Source organism: Drosophila nasuta, chromosome X (assembly GCF_023558535.2).
Source record: "Drosophila nasuta strain 15112-1781.00 chromosome X, ASM2355853v1, whole genome shotgun sequence".
Lineage (NCBI taxonomy): Eukaryota > Metazoa > Arthropoda > Insecta > Diptera > Drosophilidae > Drosophila > Drosophila nasuta.
This window is the reverse complement of record NC_083459.1, coordinates 6074387-6095055: the sequence shown is the minus strand read 5'-3', so window position 1 is coordinate 6095055 and position 20669 is coordinate 6074387. Positions and strand designations below refer to the sequence as shown.

At 33.4% G+C, this 20669-nt stretch overlaps 1 protein-coding gene and 1 long non-coding RNA gene across 2 annotated transcripts in view; one reads left to right on the top strand and one right to left on the bottom strand.

Moving 5' to 3' along the window:
• Positions 1 to 3265: 3265 nt before the first annotated feature.
• LOC132795245 (uncharacterized) overlaps positions 3266 to 20669 on the bottom strand; it is a 50213-nt gene continuing 32809 nt past the window's right edge. Inside the window, exon 5 of the long non-coding RNA XR_009633424.1 lies at positions 3266 to 3354. This is a non-coding gene — a long non-coding RNA (uncharacterized LOC132795245). The remainder of the gene's footprint in view (positions 3355 to 20669) is intronic.
• The window catches only part of LOC132795241 (lachesin), a 38313-nt gene continuing 24567 nt past the window's right edge, over positions 6924 to 20669 (top strand). The window contains exon 1 of the mRNA XM_060805855.1: positions 6924 to 7403. Within this exon, the coding sequence (XP_060661838.1) occupies positions 7298 to 7403 (106 nt within the window). The 5' untranslated portion in view covers positions 6924 to 7297. The remainder of the gene's footprint in view (positions 7404 to 20669) is intronic.

Here is a 20669-nt window from a genome sequence, read left to right as displayed (position 1 = left end):
TCTTCCTCTTCCTTCTCCTCCTTCTCCTTCTCCGGTTGCCTTTTGATTTTGCTGAAGCTATGAACGAGGGAAGCGAGGAGGAGGGGGAACAGTAACCACAATAAAAAGCAGGAAATATTTAAACATTTTTCTTTTAGTTTTGCATGAAACGGCAACAGCAGCATCAGCAGCAGCGACGTTGACGTCGACGTCGACGCCAGCAGCGCAACCATTTTCACACTTATTGTCAGATTTTGCTTTGTGTTTTGCCTTCATCGTTGTCGTTGTCGTTGCTCGTTGTCGTCACCTCGTTGTTGTTGCTGTTGTTGCTGTTGCTGTGAAATGACGCACAGCCCGAGATAACACGTCGCACTGGCAAAAGCTGCAACAATTTTTATGTTGCAGCTGTAAATGTGGTAGCTGCCGCGCCATCGTCATCGCCATCGCTTGGGTAACAGCCAAAACCCAACTCGACAGTCAACGAACCACACACGCAGCATCTAAGAGGGAGAGAGAGAGGGATGGTAGAGAGAGAGAGAGAGGGAGAGGGAGAGGAGAGCCATCAACAGCCATGCCACCAGCAGTGGCAACAACCCATGTGGCACATATGTTGCGCATATGCCTGCCAAACGCTCAATTTGTTTTGCCTTTTGTCTGCCTCATGCCCCATGCGTGAGTCTCTCTGTCTCTGTCTCTGTCTCTGTATGTGTGTGTGTGTTGATGGCATCCTTAAATTCACAGGATATGTGCATAATTTTGAAGCGGACAATGCGCCTGTCACGTCTGCTTAGTGTCACACTCTCTTTGTCCCTTTCAACCTTCGCTCCTCTTCTTTCTTTCTCTCCCCTCTCTCTCTCTCTCTCTCTCTCTCACCTGTCGATCGTTCAGTTTACGCTGCTGTCAAAGGTCCTGCGGCCTAGCAAGGAATATAGCGAGAAAAAATATGCTGCCACTGTCAGCAACTTTATTGGGATGTAAGTTGTTGAGAATTATTTAAAGGAATCTATCGGAATTTAATAAGTTACTCATAAGTTGCTCATAGCAAAATATTACTAGCAATATTGTTGCTGAAACAATATTCATGTCAGCAATATGGGTTATTTTTCTCTCTTTTGATCACCCAAACTTATAGTAGCGAGAAGTTGCAAAGAAATAAAAATAAATTCATCATATATTTTAAATACTCAAGTTTATATTAAGAAAGTTACAGTCAAATAATAGACTGATATATATTGAATTGATAAGGTAATTTAATAATTAATAATATTATCTAGTTATTGGTAAAGTAATTCAATAATTATTTATAATATTAACAATTTCTCTGTCTATTTATCATTTGCAAACAAAAACTTAGTAAAGCTTAGAGACGGATGTGGATGGAGATTGCGGAATTGGATGCAGAGTTAAAAGCAAAGTAGGATGTGAAGTTCAATGCAGAGTTGGATGCGGAATAGAATAAAGCTAGATGTGATGTTAAATTCTAATGGATGCAAATAAATGAGAATAGAACCGGAACTGAATGCGGGGTTGAGTACAGATTGATGTGGTTGGTGTTGGAGGTAGAATTGATTGAGCAATTGAAGTGGATGTAATAAAATTTAAAGAAATTATATATCTTACACTTGTATATTAATAAATAATATAAAAATTGAATAATAAATGTTTTGCTTTATTTAATTCGACTACTTAGATTTGGAGAAAGTAATAATTTAAGTCGATGTCATCTACACTTGCAATGTTCACATCAAGCTGCAAAAATATGAAAATTTAATATGTTCTACCAGGCCAACAGAAGTGGACAGTAGGTGGCCATGAAGAAAGTCACTTGCTTAGAATCCACATAGGTTCCACAAGTGTGTGAGAGGATCATAGAATTCTCATCTGCTCTTCTCCTGTTAACGGTTGTTGTTGTAGTCTCTGATATTGTTGTACTTGTTGTTGTAGTTATTGATATTGTTGTAATTTTTGTTGTTGTTGCTGGTCAGTTCGAGATGCCATGAACAGCCAAAAAGTGCCAAGTAAGCAGATGAAATACCAGGCGAACAGAGATAAGCAGTTAGCAAATATATCCAGAACAATTTTTTTTTAAATTTGTGTTGCATACTTTTACTGTCAGCTAAATCAAGAAAATTTATTTTTCGAAAATTTGCGTTTTTAGTATGTTGCATACTTTTAGGACCAACCAAAAAGCCGAATCCAATTAGAATACTGGGACCTTGGCTAGAAAAATAGTGGTGCATACTCTTACAGCCACCGAAAAATGAAATTATATATGGAATATTGCATACTTTTAGGGTCACATAAGAAAGTCAATTTTCAGAAAACTATTGCATACTTTTACAGCCAACCGAAAACCAGATTATTTTTGGTAAGTAGGAAACTATTGCATACTTTTAGGATGGCCAATTTGCTGGCTACATTTACATAAAAAGGAAATACTGTGTATATATCCGCCAAATCCTGTCCGATTTTCAAAGGACACATATTGCTAGTATCGCAAGGACGAACTTTATCGATTGCCATCATGAAAATATGGGGTCATCTGAGAATCCAACACTTGAAATTTTTCAGCCTGGAGGCCAAGGAAAACATGCGAAAATCATAAATTGTAGGATAACTAGAGAGCCACAAGGACGATTTGAATGTCCTTTGGCAGAATGATAGCTCTTATCAAATGACTTTGTTTGAACCATGAACGGTAAGGATCAGACAGGATACGGCTGAGATATACGCTATTTTCTGTATTCAAAAAAGTCCTTTTAACTCAGCTCCTGTAAGGACTTTCGTCCTTTTTCGTGTGCCAATCGATTTATATTGAATAGCCTATTATACATGCCAAAGGACATCATGATCGTCCTTCAAACGGCTGAGATACAGTGGACTTTTGGAATTTTTGGCCATATTTCTATGCCAACCCCTTGTAAAAATTGTTGGTAAATTTTATGGAAAGAATTTAAAAGTACTTTGGTGCCAGTCGATAGTCCTGAGTGTCCTGATCACAAAAAGGCATGTCCTTGGCAGATCGGTGGTATTATAGTAGATTTACGACAAGAAAACCAAAAATTTTAATTTTAAATTGGCGCTAAAAACAATTTAATATTTTATTGCATACTTTGAGGGTGCTAAAAGAAAACGAATTTGCTTTTTTTTTCAAACTATATTTCGGACATATTCTGCAGCATTTTCTAAGGATACAAATTAATTTTTGCTTCCTTAGTTTACAAGAAAAAATACACAAGCATTATGTTTACAATAAAACATTTAATTCCAAATTCTATTTTCATTTGTGTTATTAATGATCACGATTGTAGAGCTTTTGGGTGTGTCCTTTGCTTGTCGTACATTGATAAGGACATCCGAGAAAGTGAAAATATGCTGTAAAGACAAAAAACATTTGTAAACAGAATTTAAGTCGAAATTATAATGAGTTTGCAACAAGTTAAATAGAAAATGTAATCCATATTAGGTTTATAGCATTCATTATAATTATTGTTCCAGCTTAGATACAAATTAATTTATAATCTAGCGTAAATTTAATAGCTCTGTGTATAAGTTTGTTAACAGTTTTGATTTTCCTTGATAATTGTAAATCATAAACAATAGAACGTCTTGATCATCAGCTTATTTGAGTTATTAGCAAAGTGTATTTAAAGTGTTTTCTACTATTTAAAACTCTTTCTTCGAATCGAATCGAAACGAATCGAAAGAGTTTTTTTCATAAATGTTTGCTTCATTCATTTATTCAAATATTTCCGTAGATGATTTATTGTGCTGAGAATCAACATTTGATATTGTTTCTGTGACATTTCTTGTTCAATTCAATAGTTATAAAGGCGATGGCAAATGTGTCTCTCATGTGATTTTCTTTTGTATTCTTCTACTTTTTGCACACATTGTTTTTTAGTTTTTATTATTTTTTTTTTGGTTTTGAAATTGTTGCGTTTTGTTTTCTTGTTCTCTCTTTTTTTTTTTTCTTCCAGTTTTTGGTGACTGTGTCACGTAGGGCCTAAAAGTAATTGTGGCAATATGCACTCGGGTTATTGATATATGAATGAGCGAGAAGGCAAACAACAGTTAGTGTGTGTGTGTGTGTGTGTGTGTGTTTGCTGTACACTCGTACGTATGCTCGATGTCCCCTTGCCATATGAGAGCATTTGACAATAAGTTTCAATTTCTGCCAAGTGCGAGCTGAAGAGTGTGAGGGTGAATCTGTGTGTGTGTGTGTGAGTGTGTCTCTGTGTGTGTGTGCTTGTCTGTGTGCACGTGTAATTCGAGTAACACTTATCAAAAGTTTGTTGCTAACACATGCAAATTGAAATGTGTGACTACATACGGCACACCTACACACACACACACACATACTCGCACACACACAGACAGACAAGCATTGGCACATTTGGCACACGTACTGAGTACATGACACAAAAACACACACACACACACACACACACACACACATAGAGAGAGAGAAGCACCTGCAGCAGCCGCTGAGTCTGGAGACTGCGAATGAAACGCTCTAAAGTGGAGGCTGAGGTAGTCAGAGAGGGGAAGAGGGGAGAGGGGAGGGAAGAGGGGACTACTACTAGTCGTCTTCCTTTTGGGAGTACATGGCCTCTAACTTCCGCCTGTTTTAACACCTAACAACCAAAGAAACCAACAACTTGACGCTGTCTCTGCCGCTGTCGTTGTTTCTCCCTCTCGTTGTTCTCGTTGTTGTTGTTCTCGTTGTTGTTGTTCTCGTTGTTGTTGTTCTCGTTGTTGTTGTAGTTCTCATTGTTATTGTTGTTGTTGTTGGCGTTGCATACTTATTATAGCTGCAGCATGTGTTTGTCTCACCTTCTTCTTCTGCTTCTTCAACTTCTTGTTGTTACTTTTTCAAAATCCAAAATTCACCCACAAGCCTTTCTCTCTCCCTCTCCCTCTCTATCTCTCTTTCCCTGTTTACGTGTGCGGATTTCAACATGAGTTTTAGAAACAAAAGTTTTTGATTTCTTTGTTCGCCCTGCGTCTAGTTGTGTGTGTAAGTGTGTACAAGTGTGTGTGTGTTTTATTTTTGACAACTTTTTATTTAAAGCATATGCGGTGGCAGTTGTCGTCCTCAGTTGCGTTTCCCCTTCCCCCCCTCTATCTCCACCATTTCAGCGATTTTGTCAGGCATAATTGCAGCTTTTGAGTGTCGAAAAGTTTTTTGAGGGCTTTTTGTGCACTTTGATTCCTTCTTTTTAGGCCAGCTGCAATTAATTCAACCAAGACAAAGAAAAAAAAAACCAAGCCAGGCTGAAACTAGTGTTATAATTGCATAATTATGCGGCCAAAAAAGTTGTCAACTTGCTGCGCGTAATTGAATTACATTTATTACCAAATTTTGCAGCAAGTTTTTGCGCTCTGATTTTTCGTGGGTGCCTCTTCTCGACTTTGACTAAATTCGTAATTTAATATGACTGACATTCGCATCGCTGTCTATGTGTGTGTGTGTGTGTGGGCGATGACAAGTTTAATACGCCAGCGAGAGCGGCATTCAGCAGCAGCGAGATGTCGTCTATCGTCTATTGGATAATTAAGCCACTTTGCGACAGGTTTGACAGCCTTACTTTGAATTGTCAGCAGAGAGACGTTGATGCCACATTGGGAAGGAGAGCACAATCTCTCTCTCTCCCTCTCTCTGTCTTTCTTTGGGTTACTTCTCGCACGTTCTGCGCTCAATTTCATTTGAGAAGACAACTTGAGATGCCACTCGATTGGGCCACGGACATGAACATGTTTTTTGGCCCAAACTGAGCGATGACAACGACAACGACAACAAAGACAACGACAACGAGAACCACAAACTTGAAGTTCAATTAAATTTCCACAGTTTTGAGTTCACTTCCGAGTTTAGCACTTTTGCTTATTTTTGGCATTTGTGGTTTCGATTTAGCTCTCAGCGGGAGAGACATTGAAAAATTATGATGCTGATGCTGATGCTGATGCTATCGATATGAATTGTTCCTTCCCTCTTCTCTCCCTCCTCGCTCTTGTCATGTTTTTTGTCTGCTGGCTGATTGCAAAATGCAATTCACATTAAAAACTTTCTGTTGGCCAAGTTGCGGGTGCACAGAAAGTTTTTTTTCGGGCTGCGATGATTGACGACTGGACAATTGCAGCTGCAACTGCAAGTTGCAAGTTGCAAGCTGCGAGCTGATTACAGCCAAGTGCTGTCTGATTTGAGGAGCATAAGGGAGGCAGAAGAGGAGGGAGGAGGAAGGGGGGGCGGCAGTTAATCAACCACTAAATGGCAGGCTTTCATCTACAGTCTCGTACCTTTTTGGCGTGATGATTAGGCTTCAACTGTGTGCGTGTGTGTGTGAGGAACAGCAAGCAAAAAAAATGAAGAAGCAGCCGAAGACTGACGACGATGATGACGATGTGTATTAGCGACTAGAGCGAAGCAGAAGCAGAAGCAGCAGCAGCAGCAGGCGCCCAACCGCGTTGCTGCTTGCCACAAACCCAGGCCGCCAAATGCCACCACAGCTTGTAGCAATTGTCGTACCATTTGTCAGACGGACACGACGACACTCCTCCCTCGCTGCGGGCTGCGCATGTGCCGAGCGGAGTTCGTTGGCTGCGCCTCGCTGCCCGCTTGCACGAACGATGCGTTCCACCACGTGCTAGGCGTGTGGATGCCATTTGGCACATGGTGGATGGCATTCGCCACGAAAATCCACTTCGACAATTGGCAACGACAATTCGTGTGCTGTGTGTTCGGCATTCGCGTTCGGCTCGCTGCCAGCATCCAGCATCCAACGGCTGACGTTAAAAGCGTTCGAACACGAACCCGAACCGGAACACGAACCCGACTGCACTTCGTGTGCGACTTCGTGTTCGGGTTCGGCTGCCAGCTTCATTGCCTGAATGTTGCTGCTGCTGTGTGACGATGCTGAACTGCTTTCAGTTGATCATCAACGTCTCCATCGGCTGGTTGGCTTGACGCTTCACAGCCGACAATATTCACACACACACGCACACACACATACACACTCGAACATTCGCACACACGCAAACACAGTTTTTCGCGCGTGTTTCTTCTTGCGGGAATTGCTTTTTTTTTGAAAGTGCATTCAAAATATCGAAAATTCAAGAGTGTCTCAATTTTTTTAATGTACTCAATAGTTTTGTGTCAGCATTTTGTGTGCAAATTATATTCAGAAATGTGCTGAAATGTCTCCGCAGCGCAGACAAATCATTTGAAAAACTTTCCAAAAAAAACCAAAGAAAATCGAATATAAAAAGAAATTCAAACCAAATCAAATAAATTAATCGCATCAATCAGCAAAGACAAATGCGCATCACATCGAAGCTGCATCTCTATCGTTATTTTCTGCTGCTCATCAATCGCAATGACAAAATGCTGATCGTGCTCCTCTTGATTGTGGCGCTCTTCGAAGGTAACAAATGGTTTTCAATAACACACTTTTGTTAACTTCACTTTAAAGTGCAGCTAATTTTGGACTAACATTTGTCTTTTTGCAAGTTATTATTGAATATTAGGAAGTGTGTGAAAATTTAGTTAAACTAGAATATAAAAAGAATAAACTTAAGTATTGGGCTTCGGTTTTTAATTTTTAAAAAACATTAAATTTCGACTTTAACTTATAATAAATATATAGGTTAAGGTCAAAATATATAGTTCCTAAGAATGTTTGCTTAAAAACGTTTATATACAATTTTAATAATCATATTAAATTGAATTTTTGCACTTTCCAGTTCCTACAAAAGTTAAAAAGTGTAAAAAGATAATATTATAAGCAACTAAAAAGAGATTAAAAAGTGCAACAATTTAATTCTATGAATGTACAAAATTTATAGAAACTTTTTCAACAGTTTCCTGAAAACAAATATATTTATAATAAGTTTTACAGATCTTCTTGTGAACAATCAAAAATACGTATTAAAAAATCGAATGTTTCATAAAGTAAAAGTTCTCTTTTCTAAATAAAATGAAATATTTAGTGATCAGAAATAAGTCTTCTAATTAAAACTTAGAAATAAGAACATTTGAATTGAAGCCACAAATAAATAATTTAAAACTGTGAATATTCTACTTGAAATAATTCAACAAATTTCGTTAACGAACGAAAATTTAACTGTGTTCAAAATTCTTTTAATAAACATAATTCTAAAACATTTGAATTGCTATTTGCTAATTGTTTTAACTTGGAAAATATACAAACAATTTTTTTCGAATTATGAAAAATTAATTTGAGCCTGTGTTCACAAATTTCCATAAGGAATATTTCACTTTTTAAACAGATTATAAATTTACTTATTCCATTTGCTTTAATAAAAACATTTCAAAACATTTTAATTGCTATTCGCAAATAGTTTTAACTTGGAAAATATGCAAACAATTGTGTGTAGAAGTTTTAAATATTATTTTAAAGAAGTGTTTACAAATTATTCAACAAATATTTCGCTTCTTAAGCAGATTATAAATTCAGTTAGTCGATTTGTTTTAATAAACATAATTTTAATATGTTTTCATACCTATTTGCAAATTGTTTTAACTTGGAAAATTGTTGGGAATCATGATTAATTATTTTTAACATGTGTCGAGAAAATTCCACAAGGAATATTTCTTATTTTACACAGATTATAAATTTAGTTATATTTCCTGTAATAAACATAATTCCAAGACATTTTATCTCGAAAAATATGCAAATAAATTAATTTAGTGGAATATTTATAATATTTGAACTTATTGAAATTGAATCGATATCGAAAAGGTGATAAAAGTGCGCATCGATCATCGTAATCGAAATTGTAAATCGTAAATAAAAAAGGGCGTCGCGAATTGCGATTATTAAATCTTAGTGGAGACGTGTCATGAGTAATGTTAATGCTGCTGATTCAGCTGTTAAATCGAGGCGCATCGAACGACAACTGGATAATGGCCAAATGATAAACTTGTTGTGCAGTTGCCTCTTTTTAATGCAGTTCAGCCTGAAGTCCTCAGTCCGAAGTCCACAGTTCGGAGTTTCCATTGTTCAGTTTCAGTTTGTCATTTTGCATCGTTGCTATTGGCATTAAACAGTATAAATAACACATAAATAAATAAATAAAATAAGTTAATGGCAAAAACAGAAACAGAAACACAAGAATTCAAGCGGAATTGCAACTCCAACTGAAATTTAATTGACCAGGACTCGATGCTGTTGTTGTTGTTGTTGTTGTTATTGTTGTTTTTCCCCCTCTGCTTCATCTGCTAACCGAACGATCCCGACTTATAGGCTTCCCAACTGTCTGTCTCTGTCTCTCTCCCTATCTCTCTCTCTCTCTCTCTGACAACATATGGACAAACCAAATTATCTTTTGATTTAATTGCACAAAAATTCTGTTTTTACCTGATTTTTATTAATGCTTGCGGCTTCTGCTTCACTTTTTATTCATTTTTTTTTTTTTGCTGTTTTCTGCCACCATTCCAACTCGCATTTTATTCGTAATCATAACAAATGAGGTGCCAAATGGTCCACACTCCAATGCTTGATTATTATTATTTTTCCTACATATTTGTTTTTATTATTCTTGTTTGCTTTTGCTTCTGGTTTTCCTTTTTTTTTTTTTGCAATAAAATTTCTGCGTCGATTTCTCTCGAATTCACATTGAACTGATTAATTTTTAATATTCTTACTTATAAATTACATATTTATTTTAAAATGTTCGTTGTATCTTGAGTTCAATTTATTTTAAGCTATTTTCTCATTAACTTTAAAGAATTATAATTTACAATTTTCCTTTAACACATGCTAAATATTATATTTCTTTCAATTAAGCAATTTTTTAAATTGTTCAAAAAGATATTCAAACATTTATATTTAGTACTTTAAAATATTTAACACATTCGAAAAGAATTCGAATATAAAATGCAAATATCTTAGAGATTGAAGTAAAAGTTAATGTGAATAAAATTTGAAAATTAAAATCTTATTGCGATGTTTTGAAAATAAAGAGCTAAATATACAAGTAAATAGATAAAGAAAATAATAATTAAAAATTGTGGTTAAGTGATTGGAATTTTATATAACAGGAAAGATTGAAAATTGTTTATATTTCTTTTTTTTTCAAAATCAGTTTTAAATATTTCCGTTTCAATGCAGCAAAACTTAAACTGAGCTAAGAAATTGTCATTTACAAATTACTTTTCTGTTTACAAGTTTGAGTTTGAATATATAATTTTATATATAGATATTTTTTTACATAATATATATGTTATACTTATTCGCAGACTTCAAAATTAAAAGCTTTACTTGTTGGGTGAAATACAATGAATGTTTTGCTAGACTTCCAATTGTAAATTGCTTTGAGAAATCTATTAAAATATTTGAATTCATGATTTGATTTTTCTATAGTCGCAATCTAAAAATGTTCGAATATCAATTTAAGAACTGTCTAACACAAAATAGTCACCTAGTTTAGAATGCAATTTTAAATTTAAAAATGTTGAAAGTTTTGAAGTTTAATAAAGTTTTGAAAACAATAATAAAAATATAATATCTAAATATACTTGTTTCTAATTTAATTTTGAAGTTTATATTTATATCTTTAATACTAAAATATATCTATATTAAAATGTAGTTCTATTTTCAATATAATTTATACATTTTTAATAATTTGTTTAGTTATATTCAACATAATTTTGAAGTGTATATAACTAAAATATTTCAAATGAATGAATTGTGTTAGTAAAATTGCTTGAGATTCTTTTCAATATTTGGAAAATAAGCTATGAACTTAATTTTAAACATAAAAGACTTTTTCAAAATTTTTAAAACAATAATAAAAATATATTTTCTAAATTCTTAATAAGTTGAAAACTTGTTTCTAATTTAATTTTGAAGTTTATATTTATATTTTTAATACTAAAATATATCCATAATTAAATTTAGTTCTATTTTCAATATAATTTCTAATTTCTTAATAAGTTACTTGATTGTTTTTATCATAAGTATTGAACGTTCATTCAAATGAACTAATTGTGAAAAATAAACTCACTTAGTTACGAAATTTAAATTTAGTTCTATTTTCAATATAATTTCTAAATTCTTAGTAAATTGTTTAGTTGTTTCAACATAATTTTGAAGTGTATATTACTAAAATATTTAAAATGAACGAATTGTGTTAGTAAAATTGCTTGAGATTCTTTTCAATATTTGGAAAATAAGCTATGAACTTAATTTTAAACATCAAAGACTTTCAAAATTTTTAAAACAATAATAAAAATATAATTTATAACTTCTTAATAAGTTGTAAACTTGTTTCTAATTTAATTTTGAAGTTTATATTTATATCTTTAATACTAAAATATATTTATATTTAAATTTAGTTCTATATTCAATATAATTTCTAAATTCTTAATAAATTGATCAATTCTTGTCAATATCATTTTGAAGTTTAAGTTTTTATATCTAAATTTTACCTCTATTTGAAATGAAAGTAAAAATGATGCAATATTCTTTTTAATATTTGAAAAGTGAGCAAAAATATTGATGTAATTGATTTCTAGGATTTTCATGTTGATACTGAGCTGGCTTTATCAATCAGCCATTTTTATTGACTGCCTATAGATATGTGCGTGTATGATTTATTTGAATGAAAACACAACAATTTTAATTATATGTGGAATTTTAAGTGACGTCACTCAAGTAATGTTGTTGCTCTGGTTGTTGTTGTTGTTGCTGTGATTGTTGTTGATATTGTTTTCCATATCACTTAACAAAAAGCCATTTAACGCTGTGCACTGTAATCAGCACTTTAATCATGTTCAATTAACTGCTCTTTTAGATATGTAAAAAAAGAGATGCGAATGCGAATGTGAATGTGAATAATTGGCAGACAGACAAGCTGAATAATATGCGATGGGGCAGTGCATAAATATTAAATGTGAGTGTGCGAGAGTGTGTTGTAAATGATATAAAAAGGGCGCTTAAATCTCGGTAAACAATAATTCCCCAGTGATAAAAATGCAATGAGCGCGAGTCGCGAGCGTCGAGTGAATGTGAATCTGAATGTGAATGTGAATGCGAATGTGAATGCATTAAAAGCATACCCCAAAACGTGCCGCCGATGGCCATGGTCATTGCCGGTTGCAAGTTGTGTGTGTGTGTGCGTGTGTGGCGTGTTGCAAGTTGCCAGTTGCCAGTTGGCAGTTGTAATGACCGCTGATAATGATAAACATAAAAGTGAAAATAATTTTCAATTACAGCAACATTAATAACCGATAATAATCCTAAACAAATATTGCAAAATGTGTGTATCTCTCTCTCTCTATCTATCCCTCTCTCACTCCTCCCCCCTCCCATTCTCTATGTGTGCGTGTGCATATCAATGAAATGCAAATTAATTGCCCAGCATGTGGCAGCAATTGGAAATGTGAAAGAGAGCGAGACCATAAATGATAAGCTACTCGCCACACACACACACACACACACACTTACCATTAAACAAATACGCAGTGTGCATTCATAAATGTAAGCTAAACCACATGATTGTGCCAAACAGACAAACAGACAGTTAAAACACGCATAGACAACAACAACAGCAGTCAAATCTTTGCCACTCTGTACATTCGATGCACTATCTCTCTCTCTCTCTCTCGCTCTTTTGGTCCCTTGGGTCTTTCTTAATTGATACGACGAGGGTCATCAACACACACATACACACACACACACACTCGCACACACACTCCGCAGCGGTTCTTTAGCTTTTAGAGCTTGCGACCACAGCCCAGCCACAAAAGCGGCAAGAGGCAAGAGGCGAGTGGCGATTGGCGAGTTGCAACGCGTTGCATCCACATCAGCTGGCGCTTGCCACATATTCTCAGCTGCGGCAGCTTCGTCGGCTGACCGCCACTTTTGCAACCCACATACGAAAAACTGCAAAACAAAAAAAATAAATGTACAGCGTATAAAAAAGTTTAGCTAAAAGTGCACGCGAATTCATTACTAAGTACTTAATTGCACACATTCACACACACACACACACACACACACACACACACACACTCGCAACACTTGTGGGTGTTTACAAAAATGTGCAAAGTCAACGTGACTTTAAATTGCACTTGCGGCATCAACTAAAGCAAAGTTTGCATTACAAACCGACTCAACGCTATTCAAATCAATTAGCTTGATAGGATTCAATTGCACTCATTTAGACAGCTACAATTATTGTTCATTTTAAAATACACATAAGCAAGAATATCCTATACAATAATCAACACAAATTTAGACAGTTAAAATTATTGTTAGATTCTTATTTTTCTAAGCTTCAATTCAAATCTTTTTACTGCACATAAGCTAAAATATAGTATCCTATGCTATATTTGATTCAAATTATTTGATGTCTTGGTTTTTATAAATGCTCTATAAACTGCAACTTAAACCTATTCTTAATGTACATAATAATAATTATATGTAAATAATTGACTTTTAAACAAAAACCATATTTACTGCACATAATCAGAAATATTCTTTGCAATAATTGAACAAATTTAGCTAGTTAACAAATATTTGAACTTAATAAGCTTTAGCTAGTTAAAATTATTTGTATTTGTTACTGCACATAATCAGAAATATGTGATGTACAATTTAAACTAATTTAGCCATTCAAGACTATTCAATTAATTTTATAAACGCTCTATAAACAGTAACCCAAAACTTTTCTGTCTGCAGTTAATTAATTAAAGAAAATATTTTAACTTAATAAGATAGCTAAAATTATTTGTAGGTTTCATTTCTAAACAAAAACTTTTTTTACTGCACATAATCAAAAATATTATATAAAATATTTAAATTAATTTAGCCAGCTAACATTGTTTTTAGGTTTTATTTTTTAAGCGCTCTTTAAGTTGCAACTAAAAACTAATCTTACTGTAGATAATTATTATAATTATGCGCATTATTTAAATATATTATATTTTATTATTATTTAGCTAGCTTTATTTATTTTTAGTTTACGTTTTTTAAAATAAAACCTATTATTTCCAAATTTTGAATAGCTCTTTAAAGATTTTACAATAGTCTAGCTTTTAAGGCATACATTTTTAAAATGAATATATTCATAAATGTCTTTAAGATTATTTCCCACAACACATTGAATATAATTTTTGATGTACGACTCTTTTAGGAACTTAAGAGTTATTTTTTAATAGTTCTTGAAATTTTTACTAAATTATTTTTTAAGAATATTGTCTTAAATATCTTATAGAATATTTCCAGTAAGCCATTGAATAAAATTTTTAAGGTGCAACGGTACTTAAAATTAGTTTGTTCAAATGCAACTACAATTTTGTCTAATATTTGCATTAATTCTCATTATGTTTAAGCTTCACACAATTAATTATTTATGAATTAAAATAATAGTAAAAATAATGTTGTGGAAACATATAGTGTCCAAAATAATTCAATGAACTTGTGCTTTATTAGAAATATTTGCTGACATTTTTCCTAAGAGTATTTATTTGAAATATACAATGGAAAGAAATATGTACTGACAATATTTTAAGAAAATTTAAGATATTATTGCATTGTGATCAACATTATAAAATTACGACTAACTCACAAATTAAACTGCTGCCCTACATTGCGTATACTTAACAGAAGCCTAAGCTCATAATTTCGTTGTTGCGATCATACACGCTCTGTGAGCATTGCTGAAGCATTCGACTGCGTTCGATGCAAACGTTTAACATGTCAGACGACAAAGTGTTTGTCCTTGATTTGTTCGAACTTTCTTTGCACCGAGCTAACATACAACTTGTTCAAAGCGTTGCAACTGTTCGATGCATGTTCGATCAGTGAGTTGGATCAAACAAACTTCGAGCGCTTGCATTGATCGTGTTCGTGTTCGATTCAAACCAACAGCGATATGAAGTGATTGAAATTATTATCAAACATGCACGTTGCAGTTGTGTATATGAGAAAATTATGAAATTCGAACTGAGTTTTTAAAGAGTTAGGATTGGAATTTATAAAAATTAATAATTGAAATGAAAATTTACAGTTTCAAATTTCTAATCAAAGGAAAATATTTGTATTGCGTAAAATTGTATTACGTTATTATTACATTTAATGAACTTAATTGAAAATTTGCAAAAGATATAAATTCTACAAGAATGAAATTTACATTTATAGAAAATATCAAAAATAACAAACAGTTCAGCTGATATTTCATGTAACTGATTAGACTAGATGAATTCTATTTTTTTTTTTTGAATATTTGTAAATTAAATGCGTGTTCGTCTCGCGATGTTGATTTAAGATTGAAGGAAGAATAACCCCCGACTTTGGGCGCGAGGAGTGTGAAAAACTTTGGCAATTAAAAGCAACTCGTCGCTCATTTGCAATGCCTGCCCACTTGCTAGAAAAAGGGCTGCGAACCCATTTCAAAGTGTGAAACAAAAATCAAGACACAATTAATTGCAAGACGTTTGTTAAGGCCCAAGGAAAACCAACAACAACAACAATAACAACAACAATGGACTTCAATTGAATTTTTCTCTATTTTCTTGGTGTTTTTGTTGCTCTATTTTTTGTATTTTTTTTTTTTTTTTGTCTTGTTGGACAGTGTAAATTCAATTGCGAGTGCTACAAGTTGTAGAGGACGATTTGTAAAAATGCAAATTCCGCAAAAGTCTCAGTCGCAGTCAAAGTCTCGACTGGCCATTTTGGCCAGCTTGGCGATTTGGCCATTAGGCGCACTTGCCACCAACCGCGGAGGGCGTCGAAAACCACTCGCAGTCATCATTTGTTATTTTCTATTCTCTATTGCCATTTGGCATTTCTTTTTTTTTTCTGCCCCCACTTTTAGTGCCAACAGACTAAAGACCAACTTGCCTATTCGATTATATGTATGTATGTACATATATATAGTACTTTATATATAATATTGAAACTACAGTCACAAAGTTCACTAAGATTGCATGGTTCATGCCTTTCACTATAAACTTAAAGCACTGCAATTGTAAAGCAAATTCAAATTTAATGATTACCACTCAAGTTTTCAAGACTCACTACTTAAATAAACAAAGATATAGCTGCGAACATAAAAATAGCAGCACTTTCTAATTGTATTTATTTGTAAATTAGTTAATTTATGGTTTTTTATATTAAACAATTTTATATACAATTTTGTTATTCCTTAATGTAATTCGAAGTTAAATTGGAATGCTATATTTTTTTATGTGTCGCTACATTAAATTTCGAAACTGGATTTACAGCTGCAAATTTCAAAATAATACGAACCACTTTCAAAAAAATCTAACGCTAAACAAATATCACTGAAGAAGAACTAATCATCACATCCTAATTTATTTATAAAAATCTAGCAGTTGGAATATTTAATACAAAAATCCTTTCTTTTATGATCAAGAAAATAAAGTATAAATAAAAATTGCTGCTATTTGAAATCTCGCAACTGTATATGAAATTTATAAATTTAAGAATGTAAAGTTTAATTTACATGTTTCCAAAGCGTAATCCTTTGTAGATTGTTCTTTTTATCGTATCATCTAATTAACAAATTTCCCCATATTTATCTGTGCACAAATCTGAAAAAGAGTTTCAAAAATGAATTTGAAAAGTTGCTGGGAAACGTTCTGGTATATTTTGCACCCTATGGTATATTTCGAATATAATACTTCATTGATATACCAAATATGATCTACTTTATGGTACACTCGGATCTATATCAATATACCAATTATACCATTCGGTATATTCTTAGTATTTTTGGTATATTTTAAAATTAATACTTTACTGTTTTGCTTTAATTCACAATGGTTAGCGGGTATCTCACAGTCGATCACTCTCGACTGTAGTTTTCCTACTTGCTTAAATTTATTTACAATAAAGAACATTTTATAGCGTATTTAGTAAAATGTGCACTTTAAAGATTTGCTTTAGTGATTTAATGTAACTAAATTAATTAATATTACTTTATTTTCTCACTGTAGACTGCTTAGTTAAATTAAATATATATTTTTTTTGGTTTCTTAGCTTTATTAAGTTGATTCAATAAAGTACCATATCAACACATTCTTTTACAAAAAATAAATAAATAGTTTTAAATGCTGGAGTTAGTTTTAATTTGCGTGCTATAAAAAGGAAATTCAAATGATTGAAATTTAATATGTTTTCGAAAAGTTTACTTTTTAAAGCCAATTTTGTTTTACTTTTTTGCCACTATTTAATTTCAATTTTCATTTACTATCTCAGTGTTGTAAATATACTTATAAAGTTGTACAGGTTATACATTTAACAAATTTAAAAAAATGATAAGCTTTTTGACATAGTTTTATTTAAGTCAAGTTAGCTTTAAAATTAATTTTTTCTTTAGCAATTTGTCGCGTAATTTGTTTATTTATTTTGTGCCTTAAAGTGCTTTAAGGTCTTGATTTGGACTTTACTTTATTTCGGTTGTTAATTCAAGTTTTGTTTTTCGGTTGAGCTTTGCTTCCCACTTCTTACCTCCCCCCTCTCTCTGCAGCGTCTCAAATTTGCCATTATCACCTATCATTGGCGCTTTGGCATCGGATTTGTGAGTGTGTGTGTGTGTATGTGTGTGTGCGGACCATAAAAAAAGGTGCCATGCAGATTGCAGATTGGCATCTTTGTATCTCTCTCTCTGTGTGTGTTTGGTCTGCCTTCTACACAAACGAACGAACGAACGACAAACCGAATCGGGCCAAGCCATATATTTTGTTGTCTCACACACACACACACACTCGAGACACTTTATTAACACACACATGGAAACACACACACACGTACAGAGAGAGAGAGAGAGAGACTAGCTTAACTTTTGCCAATGTCCTTAACCATAAATTTGCTTTGGTAAATCCTCATTGTCGTTGTGTGATTTAAACTTTTGGGAGCGACATTTGCCGCACCTTGGCAAAGTGACAAGCCTGCTGCAGTCAGAGCCAGTCAATAAGGAAACGCGAGAGAGCGGAGAGGGGAGAGAGGAAAAGTGGCTAAGAAAATTGAAATGGCCGTCGAGTCCCAGCGGAGACGCCAAAATTTATGATAACGTGCGAAAATTGTGAAAAACATGAAACCGGATCGAGGTAGCTGGCCGCTGGCTTAATTGACTCGCGACTTGCAAAGTGCTTAGGCCAGGAAGCAGAAAACAGGCAAAACGGGCAAAACAGGCAAAACACAACTGAAGCCAGGTTCATTCTCATACACAGAACATGAAAATGGGAAACGCCTGGACTCGCAGCTGAGGGACAAGTTCATTGGAATTGGCACAATGCTGAAGTGAAGTCACCTCTCTCTCTCTCTCTCCTTCTCTTTCCCACTCAGTCTCTCCCTCTCTTTCGCACTCTCTCTTCCCATATTTTGGCTGGTTTGGCATCCAGTTGAACAGATTGACAAACAAGCCGCAGCTCAGCCAAGCAGCAACTACATTTGACTGCAGTTTGTTTGGCCACTCTACACTCTCTGTCTATGTGTGTGTGTGTGTGTATTGGTGTACATGTGTATGTGTGTGTGGGTGTCCTTTTCGCATGTCTGCAGAGCTCCTTTTGTCCTGTGTGACTTTGCGTGTGCTGCTGTAATTTGCAGCCAAAGATTTGTAGTTGTTGTCTTGTTGCCTCTCTCTGAACTTTTAGATGTTGTTGATTTTGATACGAAATCTCAACGCCTCTTCCTCAACCCTCCACCCACCTCCTCATGTTAATGAAAAACTCTGTCGGTCAGTCAGTCAGTCAGTCCGTCGCTTGATTACTCGCTTCAAGAACTGCAACAACAACAACAACAACAACAACATCTATGCAAATAATTCAGAGCTGCAGCCAAAAGCCACAAACTCAACTCGAAAACTCCCATTTTGACCTCAGCTTCGTACTCCAAACATACTCTATACTATATTTATTTCGTTTTAGGCAAACTGCAAAATAAATGCAACTAGTTTTTATTTTTCGCCAGAGAATTAAGTAATATCCGGTTAACCAATCTGCGACTGCCATCTGCCGAAAATTTTGCTCAAATGCTCAAGTATTTCAGCACTGCAATTTAAGCAGCCCACAGATACTTTATTTCTAAGATACTTTACTCGCAAATTTGTCTCGTGTTAAGTGCTTTAAGTTGGCAATTCAATTATGTCTTACAAATATGTATATTACTTTACTTTCTAGCTAAGTTTTATAATTCAAACAGTTTTCAGCAATTGAACTTTCATTTCTTTTCCACATGTAATTCTTTATATGTATATTCAATATTTGTAATAAAATGTATTTTATATTATTATTAATTTATATATGTGGTATATATATAAACTATAAGCTGCAATAAACTGCAATTAAATCAGCTATCAAATACTTTATTTCCAAAATACCTTACGAACAAATTTAATTCTTGTTAGGTGCTTTAAGTTGACAATTTAATGAAGTTTTGAAAATTATATAACTTTGCTTTTTAAATTATTTGTTTTATGTTTAGCTTCAGCAATTTGCAGTAATTGAATTTTATTTGCTCTAGACTTTAATAATAATAACTACAGTATTTATAATTTCTGAAAATTTGGTTGCGATCGGATAAAAATTGTTATTTAAGTTATTTAAGAAATACTTTTGAGTCTGAGCTGCTTTGGCTAACAATCTGGTATATTTAAACCTCTGTGGTATATTTCAAAAGTTGTCAATATACTATTTGTACGGTATACTTTAGTATTTTCATTATATGTTTTTGGTATAATTTTTACTCTATGGTATATATTGCGAATGTATATATTGCGAATGATCTGCGGAAGATTTTAGTATTTTTGCGGTATATTGTTTGGTATATTTTTGGAATAATATATTGCGAATGTAGTACTTTATCGATATACCAAACATGATCTACGGAATATTTTAGTATTTTTGTGGTATATTGTTTGGTATATTTTTGGAATAATATATTGCGAATGTAGTACTTTATCGATATACCAAACATGATCTGCGGAATATTTTAGTATTTTTGTGGTATATTGTTTGGTATATTTTTGGAATAATATATTGCGAATGTAGTACTTTATCGATATACCAAACATGACCTGCGGAATATTTCAGTATTTTTGTGGTATATTGTTTGGTATATTTTTGGAATAATATATTGCGAATGTAGTACTTTATCGAAATACCAAACATGACCTGCGGAATATTTTAGTATTTTTGCGGTATATTGTTTGGTATATTTTTGGAATAATATATTGCGATGTAGTACTTTATCGATATACCAAACATGACCTGCGGAATATTTTAGTATTTTTGCGGTATATTGTTTGGTGTATTTTTGGAATAATACTTTATTTACTTTAATTAAAATTAATGTATATGAAAATTAAACAAAATTGAATTGCTTTACGAATTGTTGAGCGCATCTAATTTGTTGAATATTCGAAATAAATAACATAATGAGTATGATAGAAGAATGATTATTTAAAAAACAAGGAACTATTTAAGGACCTATCATGATTACCATTGTTTTCAGTCACTCTCCATAAACTTTGCAAATCGTTTGTCGAACAGTGTAAAAGAAGCAAATGAAAATGAACAGTTCATAACTGTGGCTCGGCAATTGATATCGATATCCTTTTCATGTTCTGCTTTTTTTTGTTAACAATAAAATTGAAAAAGCATTGAAAAGTATGAAATAAATCATGCCCTCGGCCAATTG